Raw genomic sequence first — 22,382 nt, forward strand, 5'->3', positions numbered from 1 at the left:
ACAGTATATATACAGTATTGTTTGAATACTATGATTGGATTTTATACTAACCACAGTACTACATGGTAAAAAAATGTGTATAACATTTATGTACTTTTTATTTTACTTTGTGTACTGAATTTCTTTAATATATTTAAATTTAATGCCACATTACATCCACAATATAGTTAAAATTAAAATACTTTGTGTTCAAATGAACATAATACGATGAGAAGAAACATAATATGGTTTTAAAATAATGCAATAATAGGTGTTAAGAACTGGAGATAAACAAGGGGTGAAATTTGACTTTATACAGTGGATGGTAAAGCGTCATGTATTGTTTCTGCATTACATTATGTAAATATTTTTTATATTAATGAACTATACAGATGTCATCTATCAGTTAATGTACACATCTTGTACTTTGTGTACTTTGACGTTCGCTAGTGAAATAGAGGGAAAAGCCGATGCATGCTACCGTTTTATGAGATTTAAATGAGACTAAAGCGATCACGAATTCGTGTGCATATTGGGGAATGAATTACAATCTTTATTGGCGCTGGGCAGAGCAGCACAGACCGTGGTGGTGTTTGTGTGGAGAAAAGCGGAGACTTTGGCTACATTTTTGTGTGAATCATCTTTTCTGCTCCATTGGTGTAGCTACGTTTTACTGTTAGTTTATTTCCTTGCAGCTTCGCTCTTTTTATGTATCAAACTCACTCGCTGCTGCCTGCAGCTCTGCTCACTAAAACTTGTTGATTTGAGCTACGCGCGCATATGCGGTAATGCGTGGAATGATCCACTCTAAACTATAATGGGGGGGCGCATTCGTGCAGATGTAATAATAACGTTCAAACCTTTTATGGGAATATACTGAAATACACAAAAGATGTTTAAATAGAATTCCTAACTAAACAAAATTATGATTGTCTTCTGGGAATCTTGATGATTAACAGGGGCAAAAAGTGGCAGCTCACCAAGTACACCTCTGCGTTTTGGGGCCCCATGGTAACGTCTCTTTTATCATAAACGGTTTTGATGCGTGTGCAGCAGGCACTTATTTTGACAAAACACGTGATGCACACATGATCTCTAAACACGCAGGACACATATTTTGGAAAAGGGAACCACACACATGATACTCCGAACACTTATTTTGAATTCGCGCCCCTCGGATGAGGAGTCACGAGCCGCCACTGATATGGTTTGTCATAAAGCTCCAATCTACAAGATTTTTTTGATCACATTCACTGAAACCGACACTTTGCACCATTAAAATAACATAAATTAGACTGTTTATGAAAAAACTCTGCTCTTCTACCTCCACCTAGTGCCTGTTATTTGTTTGGCAAAAATCCACCGCTTCTGGTTCATGATAATTGTCTTCCATTTCAGAAACATCATAATCGCCCTGTCCAAACATAAAAGATTAACCAACTAGTGTACTACAGAAACATTAGGCTTGTTATTCATGCTAAAACACCATACTCAACTCAAATGATAGTAAGAAGGCTATATTCTCGACATTTTTCTGGACAAAAAAGATAAAATGGCAATGGTATAATAAATAAATGAATTTTTCTATTGACATATCTTAAACACACAAAAGAGCATACAGTATAAACAGAATATTGATTTATGGACCTTAAAACCTTTTTGTACTTACGTGTTGTTAACCCACTGAGCAAAAGAGAAATATAAAGAAACTTCATATTGCTAGTTGTAAAATGTTGATCACAGGACTGCAGCTCAGTTTAAATTGACACGTGAGCTTATATTCTGTGTTAATAACAGCTATGAAAAAAACACTTTGCACTTCCATATTTAGACAGAAAGTTTTGTGATTAACTTTAAACATGCATTTATGTAGATTCTCATTTTAACTCACGGCTATGCAGTGGCTGGAGTGTTTTGGGTGATTGTTCATTATATGTAAAACCAACATAAGTTTCTATGATATTCAGGTCTCTTGATATGGCCCAGGTTTCTCTACACTATAAATCTGCAGAAAAGTGCACTGAAATATCATTTATATAGTAACATTTCAAATGATATATCATGTAAAAAAAGGCTAACTGAAGCCAAACTTCTTAGTAAATAAACTTTTAAAAATGTGAGTATTCGTTACACAGTCTGTATACAATTAAGCAGTTATCACTTTGCTTGTTAATGTTCACAACAACAGTTTCTATTCACACAGACCATGACACTGTAACCACAAGTTCTGTCAATCATACAGAAAAAAAACACTTTAAAACCAAGGCTGGAAACGGCAAAAAATCACTGGGGGGGACTCTAGTTTAGAGGTGCACAAGTTAGTTTTGCAAAAACGAGCCATGCACCAACAATTTGACCTGTTTTAAACTGTGATGTGTCTCTCATTATGTTGTATGCATTGCAATATTTTAAATAAAACTGCTAGCTCTGCTAACACTCTGCTCTTACTGCACTGTAAAAAAATGCAACATGAAGAAAAACAACTTGGTTTTGCAAGTCAAATCAACGTACTATTTTAAGTTGTGGCTTCTGATAAGTTGACATAACTTAAAATTGTTAAATATATGCTGATTTGACAGAAATGCTGCATATTATTTTACGTTGTGGTGGAATGTGCAATCATTGAAGATTTGGCCACTAGAGTGTGCAAAAACACCAAAACAATGTTCAAGCAACTGTTCAACCCTTTTGTGTTGAATGCTTTTTTACTACTGCACTGTAAAAAATACTTTGCTGCCTTAAAATTTTTTGTTGAATCAACTTGGATTAACAAGTCATTTCAACTTACTATTATTTATCCTGACTAGAGATGAGTTGTTATAACTACAGGTGAGTTGTTATAACTTATACATTTAAGTTGACTTTTCTCAACTATATTTTATAAGTAGTGACAACTCATCTCTGTTGACATGACTTGTAAATCTGAGTTGATTTAAAAAAAAGGTTTAAGGCAGCAAAGTATTTTTACAAGCAGCAATGCACCATGCACTTACAGTAAACCTCAGCAATGAACACAAAAAAACTCAACCATGTTGTCAGTCAACAAACATTATTTATTAAAAACCACTTGAAATACAACTAACTAACAACAAGAACAGCATAAGTTAGCAAACACTAAAGCACTAATAATATTTAATATTAATCATATCATTTAACATGCAACTTTCAAACCTTTTTTAACGTAAAAGTGTGTGGACAAACACTTGAGTATCTTGAGTAAGTCTAGTCAACAAAAAATCTTGTTAGCAACATGTTTAGGGCTAAAGTATACACAAAATGACACATTTGTAATACCAACTAAAAATCTTTGTTCAAGTTACTTTATTTCCTTTCTTTTAAAGTGTTGCTGTCAACAGCAGCATTGTGGTTTTTTGTGTCTGGAAACTACATTTAAGGTTCATCTGCATTCACAAAACCACAGGCTTTTTTCCATTAAACAATAGCACGTTCACATACCACACGATTTATTAAGAAAAAAAAAATTTGTGTTTTTAAAACTCACTGCTATGTGGTTGCTAGAGTGTTTTGGTTGGATGTTGATCATGTGAACATCCTAAATCTAAACTCACCTCCTAAAGACCTTCTGAAACAACCTATATATATGAGAAATTAACTCTTTTCTCCGCCAGCTTTTTAAAAAACGTTGCCAGCCAGCATTACCAGCATTTTTCATGATTTTCACAAAAGTTAAATGCCTTCCAGAAAATTGTCTTCTATAAATATATAAACATACAATATAGCAAATGAAAGAACATTTTAACTTTAAGACTTTTGTAAGCGATCAGATTCAGAATAATGATCAAAACATACACAGAGTTTTTACTGTTTTTGGATCAGTGGATGCTTCAGTGTTTTATAAGTTGGGTAAGAGCGCCACCTAGTGCATAATAGCAAAAACATAGATTATCCTAAAAACTCATCAAGGAAGCGTTATTGGCTGGTTAAGTGTTTTCTCTTAATTGACAAGGTAAATCCAAGTTATAAAAATGTCTGGTTAAATAAATGACACAATTATTTTGGAAGGGTTTAAAAGCTTGGTCAAACTTGGTAAAAGTCAGATGTATTTTTAATTGTATTTTATTTTGTTTCATCAAAAGATGCTTAACATGAAATTTCTTATCTGTAAACACATGCAAACATCAGCATTTCATCTAACAGAAACAGTAACATTACATTTACTGTAATACACAAATTTAAATTGACCAAATGAGATTAACAACATGTCATCTTTAGTAGAGAGTAATCTGGGTGTTAATGGTTGTGAATGAAGTACTTGTAGAAAACTTGAACCATGCCAAACATATTAATCTAACTTCTCCTTTCTCTCAGTTTTTCTTCCTTCAGAAAGCCACAAGATTATTTATGCATCCTCATAGTCATTGTTGATAACTGTGATGTTGGGCGAGGCTCCTGTGTTGTACAATGAGTTACAGTTATAGTTAAAGTTAATCTGTTATGTACTGTACTTTGTGTTTTAGGTCAAATATAAACATTTTCTAGGTTCAATTAACCCAATGGCTGGCTTTGTCCTTTTTGATCAAATTATTAAGTGTATTAATTTACTGTTTTACATTTTTTATCATGAAAAAGTTGAAACTTAATTTGATAGGTTACAGTATATTCAACATATAAAATACTAAGTTAAAATTACTTTCAAAGCCATTTTTTGATAATACCTTAAATGTATGGCACCGAAAATGTTTACTGTGTAACATCTAATCCTGATATTATGCTAATTATATTATATACATAAAATTGTCATGATTTCACAAAAAACATGGGGCCCAAGTGGAGGTATAGGTGAACTCAAACAGGGTTTATTAATAAAAACCCATGTGGGGGCAAAAAATAAAACACACTACCCAAACAAAAGGCCATGTGCTACCACACAGAACATGGGTACCGCCAAGATCCTACCACATGAACTATGAATTACTGTGACAGACTGGCAGGATCATGACAAATTTGAAATGCTGTTATAGATTTATGAATGATTGGAAAAATACTGACCTTTAGTATTGCTCTTAATGGTGGTCAATATCACTGCAGCAATCATGATGATGAGGCCAAGAGTGATGAAAGAGACAAAACCTATGTAGACTAAAGAAACTCCTTCCCCATGATGATCTAAAGTGACAAACCAATAGCACACAAAATGATGTTTTGGATCATAAGCTCTGACATACAGTACAGACCCAGAAGTGAGCCCTAAAGGACACTACATCATCACATGTAAATAAACAATTTGAAAGGTTATCTCTACAGGTCAAACTTAAATTTTAGTTGCATCATTTGACTATATGCTATCTTATAAGCTTGAAACCAGTATTCATAGACGATCACTTTATACACACCTAAGATGTTCCCTGAACAATAGTGTCAAAACAGCACTGGAATTAGAAAGATAAATGATTGACAGATTACCTGAGCCCTTACGAACTTGAATATTCAAGTTGCCAGATTGATCGAAAATGTAAGCCTCACTGTATGTGATGTTTTCATTAAATGTAGTCATACACATACAGGTAAAGGAAACAGGTGGGTTCACTGTGACCACAAATAAATTCACATCATCTCTGTTTCTAATTTTATCCAGGGTGTAGTTATGTTCAGTTTTCACAGATAGCTCACAAGAGCTCCAGCCAAACCAATGAATCCCACTTTCAAATGTGCACATCACTATCACATGTTCTCTGTCGTCCACCTGATGGTACACTGTAATATTCGGAGGCACCGGGACTCCTGAAATACAACAAACCATGCTGGTGAGACATCTTACAGATTTTTGTCATTTAAATTGCGCTTTATAATTTGCCTGTATCTATTCTTAAACTTTCTAATAATATTGATATATAAAGATATGCACTTGTCAGCGTTGTTGGGTCACAGGGACAAACCCAACCGTTGGGTTAAATTAACCCAGAAAATGTTTTTATTTGACACATCGATGGGTTAAAACAACCCAGCATATTTTTACACATAATCAAGGTAAGATTTACTACGGAGCCCCTAAAGGGGACATGGAGCAAAAATAAAACAAAGTTTAGTTTCGCGTGCACACGTGAAACTATCGCGCGCACGTGAAACTATTGCGTGCGCACATGAAAGCGAAAGTTTCACATGAGAATGCAAAATTAAACTTTATTTAATTTTGGCTCCATGTCCTCTTAGGGGCTCCGTACAAAACTTATCCCCCCATGATTAATGGTCATCAAACGGCCATATATTTAATATAATTAAATATAAGTAAAAACGCTGCCACGCAGGAATGTAGAATTACTGTCAGCGCTTCTGCTGGTGTAACAATAGGGTACAGCGCATCTAGGTTATGTCATCCTTTTTTAATCATTACATTTGAGAGTGAGACCGCAGAAACTTGTTTGAATCGAAGAGGACTGGCAAGATGTTTTAACGTAGGCCAGTTAGTCAGTGAGAGCTGTGCAGTAAAAGTAAACCTCACTCGCCAACCTCAAGCGAGGTTCCTTGTTCCCTTTAGGCTCCTTGTTAACGTCTGACTCTCATGCCAGACCAGAGCTGTTTGAATCTCGCTCAGGGCGAGTGCAAGTAAAGTTACATTTCTATACATATTTTATTTTAACAGTTACAATAAATAGCTTAATACCCTAATTAAACGATATAAGCCCCTGGTTCATAATTTATTTTCATATATACAAATATTTGAAAAACGTCCCCTCTTTGATTTTTTCAATATTCGCACCACAACCCAACAAGTTGAGTTTGTTCCTTTCTGACCCAAAAAATAACCTAAAATAACCTAGCATTTTTAATGTGTGCAGTGGAAATTTAAAAAATAGCTTCAGTGTTTTGGAAGATACAGTGTTAATCTCAAACTCATTACACCATAGTCTCAACAAAAAAGAAATATGAAAATTAAAACAAAACAATTGCTAAAATAAATTCAACTTAAAGCTTCTGTGACTGTGAGATTAAAACTTTTAAATGTACTTTTTAATACAAAAAAGAGAAAAAAAACCTCAATAATTGCCTACTTGTCACTGGTACATAATCATAGTCAGCAGTTATATATTCGATATCCTGTCAAATTAAAGCACATAAAGAGTAAATTATTTTAGTAACAATAGCTGCAATATTGAGTAAAACATCCTTACACAATATCATTTGAACACATCAAAACAAATAAACAAGTATTGTTTTTAAACCCACATAATATGCATCTGTCATATCTTGACATGTCTCTGGAGAAAAGAAAGAAGAAAAGTGACAATAATTTATCATAATACTGTAAATACACTACTGGCACCCTAAACACACAAAACACACAGCATGTAGTCATTTATGGAAAGTTAAATAAAAACATTGTAAAAAAATGATATTTTACTCACCTAAAGTTAACCAACTGACCAACAAAAGAGAAATAAAGACAGACTTCATCTTTTGTAACTCTTTATCACAGCATAAAACACTAGACTGCTGCTCAGTAATTTTCACTTCACATTTTATTTCCTGTATTAAAAACAGCACAGCAGACAAAAGTTTAGTTCTCTTTATTTGCTGGAAAAGCATTTACGTACTTTCACATTGTTATGTAGTGTCTGAAGTGTTGGTGTTTTATTATCCCTGCTTAAAAGCCCATCTTAAGTCTTAATGAAAATCGGATCTGTTAGCTAATTATTTTGTGTTATATAAATCTAGGCCTTTTCACCTATTGCATTACTTACTTGTGAAAAAATGTCTGACCTCAGAAAAATAAACTTGAGATGATTTCCTTACTGAAAATAAATCCAAACTTCTGAAAAAAAAAGAACAAATCAAGAAAAATATGTGAGTTCCTTAAATGTTCCTGCTATTTTTCCTTTGAAATGTTTCACAACCACAGAGTTTCTGTTCACCGTCACACTTTGACCACATGTGAGTTCAGTCAGGCCTACTTATTCAGGTGCTGGTCATATAGTTAGAATATAAAAGTTGATTTATTTTACTGATTCCATTCTAAAAGTGAAACTTTTTATATTATAGATGGTTATATGTATATTATAGACGGTTTCAGCAGTAACAACATAAACAAGCGGCTGTCGCGGTCCGCACATAACTTCCGGTAAACTCCGCTAAGAATAAATAACAACAAAGTACTTTAAACATAGTTTATTTATATGACAAGCAAAAAAAACAACACATAGATTACCTAGGAAACCAAAACATTTTTTATTTTCGACCAGGCATTTGTTCAAGAAATCAGTTTAGCAACTAGTCAAACCATTAAAAAAAACGAAACCGGAAGTAAAGTTCGGATCCAGACGTGTATCACGTGCGTCCGATGAAACCGTCTATATTCATTCATTACACAGAGACTGATATATTTCAAATGTTTATTTCTTTAAATTTTGATGATTATAACTAACATCTAAAGAAAATCCCCAAATCAGTATCTCAGAAAATTAGAATAAAAAGGTTCAATATTGAAGACCCCTGGTGCCACACTCTGCAAAGCCATTTAAATGGTCTCTCAGTCTAGTTCTGTAGGATACACAATCACGGGGAAGACTGCTGATTTGACAGTTTTCCAAAAGACGACCACTGATTCCTTGCACAAGGAGGGCACACAAAAGGTCATTGCAAAAGAGGCTGGCTGTTCACAGAACTCTGTGTCCAAACACATTAATAGAGAGGCAAAGGGAAGGAAAAGATGTGGTAGAAAAAAGTGTACAAGCAATAGGGATAACCACACTCTGGAGAGGATTGTGAAACAAAACCCATTTAAAAATGTGGGGGAGATTCACAAAGAGTGGACTGCAGCTGGAGTCAGTACTTCAAGAACCACTACGGACAGACGTTTGCAAGACATGGGTTTCAGCTGTCGCATTCCTTGTGTCAAACCACTCTTGAATAACAGATAGCGTCAGAAGTGTTTCGCTTCTGGAATGCTGCTGAGTGGTCCAAAGTTCTCTGATGGAAGTAAATTTAGCATTTCCTTCAAGGTCCCAGAGTCTGGAGGAAGAGAGGAGATGCACACAATCCACGTTGCTTAAGGTCCAGTGTAAAGTTTCCACAGTCAGTGATGGTTTGAGGTGACTCTTTTTCCATTTTCAGATATCCGCAAGTGATGTGCAGTAACGCGTGGCCAAAATTGCGGCCAAAAGCTTAGAAAATGCTCTTCACAAACCAGACACTACGTCCATATTTTTTAGTTTATGGCTTTAACGTCTGTGTCACTTTGAATGATTTCACTTGTTTTACCATATTTTTGCATAGTTTCGCGTTTGTGGGGCACCTACCGGCATACAAGGGTACTGCAATACTTTGAGATTAGTGAGAGAATTTGGCTTCATGGTTTTTAAATATGGTTTAAATGAATTGAAACTATTTTAGCCTAGAGTGTTGTTAAAATTACATTTAAATCAGTAACTAAAACTTTAAAGAGCACCTATTACATTGCTAAAAATACAATGTTATTTTGTGTATTTGATTTAATACAATGTGTTCAAAAAACACATTATTTTCCACATACCTTAAATTTTTGTAGCTTCAGATACTGTATCTCTGACTTCCTGAAACGCTCGGATTTTGTACAAAACTCATCGATCTGAAAAGTGCTGTGTCCCTGATTGGCCAGCTAATCTGTATGTTGTAAATGACCTGAATACCTCTGAATGTGACACTCTTACCATGTTTGTAAAATACCAACGTTACCGTGTAACAATTCAACAGTCAGGTGCCAGACCACCACTAATCCCATATTGAAAATGCTATAAAGCCTACAGCCATTAGAAAATAACAGAAACACATGTACAAGTATTCTCCAAATATATTTTAACAAATAAGGAACGTAAGTGGCTCATTTTGAGAACCAAAATAAAATCCAAATGAAAAACTAAAACATCAGTGTTTGTATATATATAGTTTTTCTTTGTCTTCATTTCTATGTCTCTCATAAAGCTGCAGGATTATTTTTGCTTTCTCATGGTCATTGTTGGTATACTGTACTGCCATGCTGTGTTGTACAATGCATTACAGTTAGTCTGTTGTGTACTGTTGTTCCCCTTACTAAAGAAAGTTAAAGAATGAGATTGGAGAAGTCTGGTGTAACACATAATCCTGAGCACGAACCAAAACTCATCAGACACAAGGTTTGTAGGGTCAGACATTGACAGAATATTATATTCATTTTTATAATATTAAATGCTTTTATAGATGAATAATTGACTGGAGAAATACTGACCCTTATTTTTGCTCTTAATGGTGGTCAATATCACTGCAGTTGTCATGATGATGAGACCAAGAGCGATGAAGGAGACAAAACCAATGTAGACTAAAGATATTCCTTCCTGATTAACTAAGACAACAATGAAATGCAAAAGTATTAACAGACAAAATAAATTTGCTTGGCTTTCCTTGATTTAATTTTGTTTGACAAATTAGTTTGAAGCCTGTGATTGACCTGAACACCTCTGATGTCAGCCGGAAATGTGCAATCTGTGTGTTGAAAACAAAAAAAAAATGAAAAATGAAAACTAAAAAAAACCAACAAATTTTTGTAACTGTAAGATTAAACTTTTTTTTATTAAGGACCTTTTCAATACAAGGAAAGAGAAAACAAATTTAAAGTCTAGTTGCCTACTTCTCCTGGGGTCATGCAAAAAATCATCATCACCACCACCACCAAAGAAGCGATTGGTCTCCTGTCCAATGAAATGACATACAAATATAATAAGACGTTACGCAGTCAGGAAAAAGTACAAAAGCTATCAATGAGACGTTACGCTTTAAAAAGACCATAATATGTACCATTTACTAATATGCACCTTTGTATGCATCTTTGAGGTAATAATATGCACCCTTTAGGCACAAAGGTGTACTTTTTGAAAGTATACCACCTGTAGTGACAGCTTTTGTACACTCTAAAAATGATTAGTTAACTTAACTTTTAGGAAATGAGGAAACCCATTGCCTCTCTCTCCCTGTCTCGTCATCGACTCCGAGGACAATGAGACAAACAGACCCAGTTCCTGCTGCTGTGAAGGTCATCACACCACTGACCTACTGACCGTCCTTTAACGAGATGCCCAGCCGATGCCTGAACAGCGACCACCGGCGGAACCAGTTTAATCCGCTTACCATTCACATACCCCAATAGTATATATATATATATATATATATATATATATATATATATATATATATATATATATATATATATATATATATATATATATGTATCTCTCTCGGGGGTTTTTCTCCTCCTAGGAGTTTTCCCCCTGGACTAGCCAGTAGGGTTTTTCTCCTAGGGTTTTTTTCATCCCCTGGAGAGTGCTTCCATTGGCTTAACTTACTACTTTACTGTATACGTTACATTATTATTATTACGCTCGCTTTTCTATGCTTTTTCTACATCTATTAACGTAAAGCTGCTTTGAAACAATTAACAATTGTGAAAAGTGCTATTTAAATAAAATTGAATTGAATTGAATTGAATAAAAAAATGAAGTAAGCAATTTCAGTATGGAACAGTATGGAAATTGCTTTCGGGATTGTTTTTTAAGGCAAAGGGTTTCCTCAAATTTTTAAGTAAAGTCATAATCATTTTTAGCGTGTACCCTTTTGTCAAAGAGTACAGTATTCTACAACATCAGAAGCTTAAATGTAATAATAAATAAAAGCTTACATTAAAAATTCACACATTACACAACAAACCATAAAAACTAAACTAAAAGTTGTTTTAAAAAAAAAACCCACATATGCATTCTCAGTTTTAATTCAATTTAATTCAAACAATTCCTGTTTCCAGAAACAGGAACAAATTAGTGTAATAAATTTCTAGATTGACACAAAAAATGATTATATATTAATTTATGTAATAACACAATAATACTAAAAATATATATAAACTCACGTAAGGCTAACCAACTGATAAGCAAAAGATAACTAAAAAGATGCTTCATCTTGCTCTTAACATTTTGAAAGTTGCAAAGTTTTGGGTAACAAGTGAAACACACTCCAATGAACCACATGAATGGATACAAGTTTACAAAGGAAATAGCACTGTTAACACAGGGAGCTACACTGCGACCAAAATGGTCGCATATGCGACCTTTTGAACTGCCGTTGCGACCCTAATTTTTAATGGGTCGCAAATGTGCTACCTAATGTTTTAGACAATATGCTATGATTTACTATGAGCATTTATTAAAACAGAAATGTGGATTTTAAGAATACGTTTTATAACGTGCTCTGAGCCATCAACACGTTGGCTTCATTTTGCGTGAAAGCACGTCGTGTCTCTCCCTATCAGTGTGCGTTTGCGTGCTCAGCTGTTTTTCAATGAATTGGGTGGGACGCGACGCAAGCGCAGTGTCTTCCTTGTTTCTGAACTTGAGCAGAGGTCTTTCTTCACTGAGGACGCGGGACTCGTATGGTTCCGGGTTTATATTTTAAATGGTCTGTCGGGTCCGGTTAGGTCCTAGTTTAATTACTTTGGGTCCCAAGTCTGATTAATGTTGTGTTTATAACCCGAGTCGATCGGAAAACGTCCATGAGCGCTACCGCGCTAAAGCTCGAGTGCAGATTCAGCGTGCCTTCGGTTTCTATGGCGATGGTTCTTGTTACGACCACGCGCTGCATTTTCTTTCTCACATTTTTTTAATAATCTTATTATTAATTAACCATATATTTTCTAAAACCATATCCATATTAAGTTTGGACAGAGATTGTAGCAAAAAGCAATGCTAACCCAGGTAAAAAAGTAGTATACTTTAGTGTATTAGAAATATGATTGAAGTACATGAAGTATAAAACAAGTATGCTTCTACTTGTTGTACTTAATTTAAAGAGTATTTAATATGTACTTTTTAAAAGTATACTTCCAAAAAGATATAATTAAGTTCAACTTAACAGTCCAAAAAATAAGTATACTAATTTACCAGTAATTCAATTATCTTTTAAATGTACTTTTTGAAAGTATACTTCAAAAAATATGTAATTAAGTTCAACTTAAGAGTCCAAAAAATAAGTATACTAATTTACCAGTAATTCAATTATCTTTTAAATGTACTTTTTGAAAGTATACTTCAAAAAATATGTAATTAAGTTCAACTTAAGAGTCCAAAAAATAAGTATAATGAATTTACCAGTAATTCAATTATCTTTTAAATGTACTTTTTGAAAGTATACTTAAAAAAAAGATGTAATTAAGTTCAACTTAAGAGTCCAAAAAATAAGTATACTAATTTACCAGTAATTAAAATATTTTTTAAATGTACTTTTTGAAAGTGTACTTTGTTGTCATTTTAAATTGTATAGAAGTTTATTTTTTTAAGTGTATTAAATTTGACATACTTAGAGTGACAATTCAATATACTTATGGGAAGTATATTTTTTGGAAATTAATTGTTAATTTACTTTTTTAGCATACTAGGATCTCACTTCATTAGAAGTGTGACTTCTGTACACTTTATACAGTACACTATAAAATAAGTGTATTTTTAGTTGCATATCAGAGTACTTTCATAAAATACGTTAGAATAATAAAATGTAGGCTATACACTGCATGAAAAGAGCTGTATCCAGACAAATACGGATGGGAAATCCCTGCTAAACTTTAGGTTTGCCAGATAAATGAGGCAGAGTGCTTGGAAACGTAATACTCAGAAGTAAACTCGTGAAACATCCAGAAACCTTGTGTATATGGATGTATACTGGTGGAAGTTTCTAGGAATCCTCACAGCTGGTTGTAAGGAGTGCTGGTTGTGAGGTGTGAAGGGTTAATGACAGCGTTGCTGTCTCTGTTTTCAAAGCTGGGTGGGGGGTTCAAGGCAGCACATAACATAAAAACATTATATATCTACAAGTGTGTTTACTAAATACATGTATTATTATGCTAATGTAATTTAATTGATAAAGGTTTTTTTTATTTAAGAAAATCTGAGCATCACTCAAAATAACTGTCAACATGTTTGTCAACTAAACATGTTTTGTAAACGTTATACATTTTATAAAAATATTTAATATTTTTATTATTGATAAAGTATAAAGAACAAATCAGTGTGAAAACGCAGATTATAAAAAGTACATAAAGTGCCAGCAGAGGATCCAAAATAATGAAAAAAAAAAAAAAACATCCAATGCAACTTGGAAATTGTAGTCAAAATACATCTACAGCAGCATGCTAAAGCAGTACCAACGCCAGGGCAAAAGACTCAAATTCCCAGAATGCACCTGCACCCACCCATTCATTCCCACCAATCAGGATCAACGGCATTTTTCAAACCGCTACTGACTCGTTTTCATGCTAAACAGTACGGCTGAGGTAAGTTTGACTTTCATTCCTTTACATCGCGCAGATCTGTTCCATATTTGTTCCTATTTTGTTCTTCACTGTGATTATTTTTGTCTTTATGCGAGAAGTGTTTTAATTTAAAGCACACACAGGAAACATTAAGAGTAAGTTATACACTGTACACAGTAACGTTAGGAACTTGAACATGCGGTTTTTCAGTGAGCAAAGTAACATGCAAAATGCCTGATAAACGAATCAATTCGATGTTTAAAACTTTAAAAATAAAACGGCAAGATTACTTGTGTTGGAGATGTTCAGCTAACTGTAGCAAATGGCTCTTTCTGCTATTTTAAACGATAACCTTAGACGATTTCTGTTGTTTAAAAGCTCATTGCTGTAGGTAAGTTCTGATAGATGCTGCTTATTTTGCAAGCCTGTTTTAATAGCTTTATTCTATTTAGTAACCAAGCCAGCTTCACTTTAAGTTTAAGATAAACTAACGTTAGATGTTGTTGTAAAGAGGCTTGGAGTCAAAATATATTTTAAAGTTGTATGATTGTCTTCTTTTTTAATATGATGTCTATCCATGTTTGTGTTTACAGAGGCCATGTACCATGTGGTCGACCTTGCTGACGCTGAAGAGGTTTCTGTGTAAAAATGATGTAAGTTAAGTTTAATCTTTTAATTTAATATTGTTTTAATTCATGCCCATGTCATGCTGGCTACCAGTCAAATATCGCATACAATTAAAAATACTATTAATCACCAATAAAACCTTAAAAGGCCCAGCACCTTCGTATCTTAGAGAATTAATATCAGAATACAATCCAACACGTACACTGCGGTCGCAAAATTCTGGTCTCTTAATTTTCCCTAGAATATCAAAAGTGTCTAAGCTCTGAAATGATTTGCCAACTGGTATCTGTGAATCAGACACAGTCAATCACTTTAAATCTAAAGGGACACTTCACCCATTTGTATTAAGCTTTGTATCTTTAGAACCCCAGTCATGTTTTTGAATGGTCATGCATCATTTCCTGAGACAGGAGAAATACAGATTTCAGTGTTGCACTTCCTTCTTTCAATGATGTAAAAAATTATAATTTTGCATCATTGAAAGAAGGAAGTCCAATATCTTTGTTGAGGTGGTGAGACTACAAACACCCCTTTTTTAGTCAAATAGGCACCAAATTCGAAATGTATGTTACATTTCCACTACAAATATGAGACACTTTCAATAAAGATGAATGTTTCTACAGGTGAAATGCTCCATTAAAGGATAATTCTGGTATTTAACACTTTGAGTCTTATTTCTGGTTTGTTTTGGATGAATTACAGTGATGGACACTGTAATTTTGACAATGGGTCGTGTCTTTTTTTGACTCGTTTAGAAGCGTCTCTTCACTGCTTCAGAGTGGAAGTCAAGGGTCATGCACAAACATGTCATTAAAACAACACTTAACCTTCATTTTCAAAACTGTCCCTTACGAATATTAACCATGGTTTTATTGTGGTAAAAGTGTAGTAACCATGTTTTTTTTGGTCAATTGATTACTATGAGCAAAACCATGGTTTTACTACACTAACCATGGTTTAACTATGGTTTTTGAAAACCATGGTTGTCAAAACCATTGTTATTTTGTGGTAGCTATGGTTTTACTACAGTAACCATGGTTTTTTTGGTCTTAACTGTAGTAAAACCATGGTTAATTTTCGTAAGGGGTGCTACTCACCGAGTGGTTCTTGGTGTTCGTTGATGATTAAAAACAAGTAGTGTAGCGAAATACAGTTTCTGTGGTGTTTTATTTGGCATTTTGTAAAATTCCATTGACTTCTCTTGGAAGACTCATTGCTCGCTGATATATCACTCTGCCGCCGGAAATGGAAAAGGGTCTGTTTACATCTGGTTGTACAGGGATGTGATTTTTCCGGATTAATCCGGAATTCCGGATTTTCCGACCTGAAAATGTGACCTACGTGAATCATGCAGATATGTAAAAAAAAAAATAATAAGGGGGGAGGGGGGTATCTCACAGCCGTCGCCATGGTAACCCGGGACGGAACCACAATCGCCGTCCCCGCGCAACAGGGCCACACCGGTGGCAGATGACAAAGAGATGCATTTTCCTTCCTTTCCAAGTATCAACAAGGACGTGTTTCTGACCGTTCGCAAATGGCGGATGGCGAAGTATGATTGTATTCACCAATCAGACCCGATCGTTTATCTCCTCTCTTCTCCTCATTTGCGACGTTTGGCTGTCACTCGCGTGACGCGAAACAAAGCGGCAAACATATACACGTCGGTTTACTTGGTGGATTTGGAGCAGCAATTTTCACAGAAATGAGAGGAAAAACGAGCGCCATTGCAGAATATCCTGGTGGCGACTGAGAGAGGGACGATGCAACAATATTGGTTCCGAAAAAAGGCAAGGAAATAAGTTACCTCATCGAGCCTGGTTTAACCTAACTGAGCATTACATTCGTGCATGAAACCTGATCGACCAACACGGAGGGGCGGGAATCGCGGGACGGAGTGTTTCTTCAGGCTCCGGCGTGAATATAAATTTCTCTTCTAAAGTTCGGTAAAAACACATAAATGGCTTAAAATCTTGTTTAAGAATCTGTTTTATAATGAGAATCTCTCTTTCAGCGCGCCTACGTGTGTTTGCGCCGCGTGACAGCCGATTTGAATCTGACAGAGTTCGTCACTGTACATTAAAATATCCCACACAGACATTACAGCGTAAATGCAAGGATTAAGATTGATTTTATATATAACAGATAATCTAGATACATTTACCCTAATAAGTTTTTAAAAACATGGTAATGTTTTAATGTTTTGCTTTAGTGTTTTAATGCCAGACAATCATTGAAATGAGGGAAAAATGAAGAGAAAGGCAGCAGATATAGCATCCTTCTTCAGAAAGAGTAGCAAGAAGCAGCCAAACAAATCTTAGTAAAATACATTAAAGTAGCCTTCAAAATTCACATGATTCACATGAAAAAACATGGAGGTTGAATTATGACTATAAATTGTATGTTAATCTCAATTCATTTGAATAAAAATTAAATTATTGTAGCAATTGTATGTTACATTATTCTGATTAACACACTATAATACTTAAAAGTATTTTAAGGTTGGATGATAGAGATTTTATGTGCCACCCCAGAGTAACTGCTGGCCCCTGCCTGGCCACCCCTATGAAAAAATCCCTTGCTCCGCCACTGATTAGCAAAACTCAAAAAATACATTATATTATAAATCTTTACCCGGACAAGTGACTTTTGTGCATGGACAAGTGAAACACAAATTTACTTGTCCAAAGGACAAGTTCCTCAAAAAGTTAATGTCAAGCCCTGATAAACATATTACAACAATTTACGATTAACTAAGAATAATAGTAAACTTCATTATTGTTAATATTGTGACTCTTGATGAGTCTTGATGACGTATGCAGCTTAGAAATGCGACCTCCGGAAGGCTGCAGATTTGGGATTGAGCTCTGTATCATCGTTTGTTTCAAAGGTTTCGTGTGTTTAAAGTTTTAAAGGACAAGTTCGGTATTTTAGACTTAAAGCCCTGTTTTCAGATTGTTTATGGTCAAATAGAATGGTTTTGACTGAAATTTCGACATTTTCGGCTGCACTGAGAATTTTCGCTTGTTTGTGTTTCAGCTCAGACCTCTACAATGGCTTTATAGGTGCACTGGAACAATCCTTCCTAAAATGCATTAAACTTTCGTTTACAAAGACGTGAAACTCACCGAGTGGTCAGGGGTGTTCACTGGTATGCTCACACAAAAATCGCTCCAAAAGACGCATTCCAACAGGTTTTATCGTAGTTTATACCAACTCCATTGACTGTATTAGACGTCCTGTGAGGTACGGTATTACTCCGCGCCGGGAACTTTGTTTCTATTCTTGCAATTGGCAAAGGCGGATTAGCGCCACCTCCTGGGCTGGAGTGTTTATTATTCAAGCTCTAAGCGGAAGAATGTACGGGTGTGAGGCGTTTGGGGAAATAGGTCCACAAGTTAACAACGAATGCTAAAACAGCTGTTGGAAAGCATCTTTTAACGCGATTTTTGTGTGAGCATATCAGTGAACACCCCTGACCGCTCGGTGAGTTTCTCGTCTTTGTAAACGAAAGTTTAATGCATTTTAGGAAGGATTGTTCCAGTGCACCTATAAAGCCATTGTAGAGGTCTGAGCTGAAACACAAACAAGCGAAAATTCTCAGGGCAGCCGAAAATGTCGAAATTTCAGTCAAAACCATTCTATTTGACCATAAACAATCTGAAAACAGGGCTTTAAGTCTAAAATACCGAACTTGTCCTTTAAGGTTGACCAGTTTGATTAAAATAAATAGCACCTGCACTTTTTTGTACAATTACTTCTATTTATTAGTGTCAACCTTCTATTGTTCATGTTTAACAGCTAACAAAGTTACTCATCTACAGGGGTCTAAAATTAGAAAAAGAGACCTTTAAGACACTTTATTATAACTAATGGTCCTGTGCAGCACATTTTACAGATATTTGTATTAAAAAAATACTCTGGTAAAATAGAAGTACTGATTTAACTTCTTTACTCAAGTAAAAGTATCAAAGTACAGGCTTGGAAATTTATTTAAAGTATAAAATTAAAAGTAGCCATGCCTTTAGTTCTTTATAAGCCATTGCCTACATTTTATTTGGATGTCGGCAAAATAGGCCTTCTTTTGACATGAACATTTGCATGTTGCACATTTAGCTGTTAAAGTTGGGTAAAAATGCAAAACAAAAATAAGTTAAAACATATTTTTTATCATGGTTGTTGATATAGAGAGAGGTGGTGATGGAGCAGTGGACAAGACACTTGCTTTTGATTCCCACTGTTACACATCCACCAAATAAGTTATGTGTCATACTGTACAAAAAAGTTGCATGTTGCACATCTAGCTGTAAAATAAATTAAAATGTGTTTTTTTGTTCAAATAAGTTGTTATGGGTCCTACTTTACTATCCGTATAGATCCGCCACCAGTTTGATTGGCGTGTGTGTGTGGGGGGGGGTCTTAATATATTTTCCTGCTTTTTTGTCCTTAGCCAATCACATGCCTGGTTGTAGTTTTTTCGCTCGGTTTCTCTCAAAAGGCTAGCATGAGCAGAGCAACTGTGCCCTCGGAGTAGGGCACAAATTTTTCCCATATTTGATGGCTCAGTGACCAGCCTTAGGTTTGAATTTGAGCTCGATTGTGACTGTCTATACGCTAGACACCAAGTTCCGTTCAGCATCCTTGTTAGGCAAAGTGGTTGTCGCCATCAAGTGGTCAAGAGTGTGCTAACGCTTCAGACTCAAATATAGAGCGGAAGTATATACGTGGTTGTGAGGTGTCTGAAAAAATAGATCCACTATAGCAAATAACACGGATTGAAATCATACATTGCTCTGATATATTTGTTTTTAATCATCAACGAACACCACAAACCACTCTGTGAGTAGCACAGTTTTGAAAATGAACGTTAAGTGTTGTTTTAATGACATGTTTGTGCATGGCCCTTGACTTCCATTCTGAAGCAGTCAAGAGACGCTTCTAAACAAGTTAAAAAGTCAAGACACGACCCATTGTCAAAATTTCAGTGACCATCACTGTAGTTCATCCAAAACAAACCAGAAATGAGACTCAAAGTGTTTAATACCGGAATTATTCTTTAAGACTTTTTTTCTTTAACAAAGCATTCACATAATTTGTCTAGTAAATTATACTTATCTCGCAAAAGTTAGCTTGTACGGAACAAAGCATTCACATAACTCGTCTGGGTAATTTACTAATGCCGCAATAGCTAGCCTGTCTGGAACCGAGCAGATATTAAAACACAACACTGTGTGACACTGCATTACATGTGAATGGCCCCTACGCTAATAGGATTTTGTTTCTCTCTCCCTGTCTCGTCCTCAAACCCGAGGACATTGAGACAAACAGACCAGTTCTGGCTGCCGTGGAGGTCAACACACCACTGATCTACTGGCTGCCCTTCAACGTGATGCCCAGCCGATGCCTGACCACCGACGGAACTAGGGCTGCACGATAAGTCGCATGTGTTTGTCAGGCGCATCTCCTCAGTAATGCCGGTTCCTTGATTAGTATTAAATCGCCATCAGCTGTTTTCAGATGTAGCAGCTTTAACTACACAGAGCCGTAGTTCACTGACAATCGGGGCAATTTCGCATTAATTATCGCGGACGTATCGGCTGCGATATGTATGCGATATGGCCCAGCTTGTCAGGGAACTACGGCTCTGTAGTTAAAGCTGCTCCATCTGAAAACAGCTGATGGCGATTTAATACTAATCAAGGAACCGGCATTACTGAGGAGATGCGCCTGACAAACACATGCGATTTATCGTGCAGCCCTAGACGGAACCCTTTAAATCTCCTTATCCGTTTACATCCCATATATATATATGTGTATATCTTTTCCTCCTAGGACTTTTTGTTCCTCCCTGAGGTTTTTCTCCTAGGGTTTCTTTAACCCCGGGGAGTCAAGCAACATTGGCTTAACTTAGCACCCTCTTGTATACGAGACATTATTAATTTGCTCACTTGTAAAGTTTATTCATAGCCGCTGTATTTTGCTACTTATATTGTCTGTCGATTTTTCTGTTTCCCCTGCTTCTTTTAATGTAAAGCTGCTTTGAAACAACTACAAATTGTGAAAAGCGCTATATAAATAAAATTGAAATTGAAATGTCTCTTTCCTGTTTTACAGATGCAGTGAGGGAGTGATTCCCCAACATCGAGGTGGCAGAGATCCGGGACCTTCTACGGAGGAAGTGCAACAATGCCAGTTACAAGGCCTCCAGTAGTTCAAATCAGAGCTAGATGTCCATATAGTACAAGTTGTTCGCAATTGTTCTCTTCCCGGCATTTCAAAGAAAGTCGACTGTTTAAGGTTCCCCATTTTGCCAATATCTGTTTTGTGTGTTACTTTTGTGTCATTAATAAAGATCCTTTTTTGAAATGCAGTTTGTAATCTGTTTGTGTGCATTTGAACTGAATTGTTATATTATACACTTGTAGTGTAACAGCAATATTCATGCTTAAGTATAACAAAATGGGGATAAAAGTACAAATTAAATATACTTAAAATATAAAAATACACTATAATAATATTGCACTGAAAGTACGTGTCTATGATGTTTAGGTTATAATTGAAATTCACTTTAAAAACATTATTATTGTCATTGTGGGACACTTTAAAAGCACTAAAAATAGTTAGGAAGTGCATTTGTAGAGCACTTGAAATATTACAGAGGCATACTAAATTAACATAGTTTATACTAATTATAAGTATGATAGCAGTATGCACAAAATGTACTTAAACACAACTATAATTTGTGCTGCAATGGCTTTTTAAGTGTATTTCCATTAAAATTGCAATACAATGCAATTGTACTGTAAGTGTGCTTAATTACTCATAAATCTTGATTTTCAGGAGTGTATTTTAGTGCACTTGAAGTTTAAAAAAAGTTGTTCAATTTTAGCATACTATTTACACTTGAAGTGTAATCAAATAGGTGTTAAGTTGAAGTTAATACATAATTGAGTACACTTAACTATACTTGGATTTGACGAAAATAGTACAAAATCTAGAAAATATACTTAGTACACTTTTTTAAAGTATATTTTTAATAGAATTTTTTTTCACCTGGGAATGTCAAGCCAATTGCACTGAACGAGCAAAGCAATGTAAAGTCTGTCAACGGGACAGCAAGTAGACTTTTAAATCTGAAATAATGAGTGGATTAAGCTTTTTAAATCTGCAAGAGAGAAATAGAAAGATAGAGCAGAAGCAGTAAAAGTGCCTTTCTAATAGAAATTATTACCATTATAACATCAGTCACATTTATAATCTATAGACCTGCACTGTCTATTAATATACTATACATAGTATTGTATTATATTGAGTTTGATAAAAGGGGTCTAATTGCTTCATATATCAGTGCAAAAACAGTAAGTGTTTTCGTGGTGCTTTGACAAACAGTGTCAGCTTTGTTAATGGCAAAGAAAGTTTGGGGTGGTTAGATTGATGAAATATAATGTGAAATTAATATTAATTTTCAATGAATTAAAGTATTGTGTTGTGTCACACATTATTAGTTCTACATCAC

General features: G+C 35.0%; 1 protein-coding gene and 1 long non-coding RNA gene across 3 annotated transcripts; one reads left to right on the forward strand and one right to left on the reverse strand.

The window, feature by feature from the left end:
* Window positions 1–4,040: 4,040 nt before the first annotated feature.
* On the reverse strand, window positions 4,041–10,269 carry LOC135730327 (uncharacterized). Its single transcript, XM_065248219.2, has 8 exons — window positions 10,178–10,269; window positions 7,680–7,750; window positions 7,344–7,464; window positions 7,165–7,196; window positions 6,990–7,035; window positions 5,404–5,721; window positions 4,990–5,106; window positions 4,041–4,389 (listed from the first exon to the last, which is right to left on the reverse strand). The coding sequence occupies exons 3-8, from the start codon at window positions 7,390–7,392 to the stop codon at window positions 4,340–4,342; spliced, it is 612 nt and encodes a 203-aa protein (XP_065104291.1). The 5' UTR covers window positions 7,393–7,464; window positions 7,680–7,750; window positions 10,178–10,269; the 3' UTR covers window positions 4,041–4,339.
* Window positions 10,270–14,725: 4,456 nt separating this feature from the next.
* LOC141282974 (uncharacterized) lies at window positions 14,726–21,236 on the forward strand. 2 transcript variants are annotated; one of them, XR_012337909.1, is made up of 2 exons: window positions 14,726–14,892; window positions 20,981–21,236. It is a non-coding gene; the product is annotated as an uncharacterized lncRNA (long non-coding RNA). The 2 variants fall into 2 exon arrangements; XR_012337908.1 differs by lacking the exon at window positions 14,726–14,892 and adding an exon at window positions 18,573–20,334.
* Window positions 21,237–22,382: the final 1,146 nt, after the last annotated feature.

This window comes from Paramisgurnus dabryanus, chromosome 11 (genome assembly GCF_030506205.2).
Source record: "Paramisgurnus dabryanus chromosome 11, PD_genome_1.1, whole genome shotgun sequence".
NCBI classification, from domain to species: Eukaryota; Metazoa; Chordata; class Actinopteri; order Cypriniformes; family Cobitidae; genus Paramisgurnus; species Paramisgurnus dabryanus.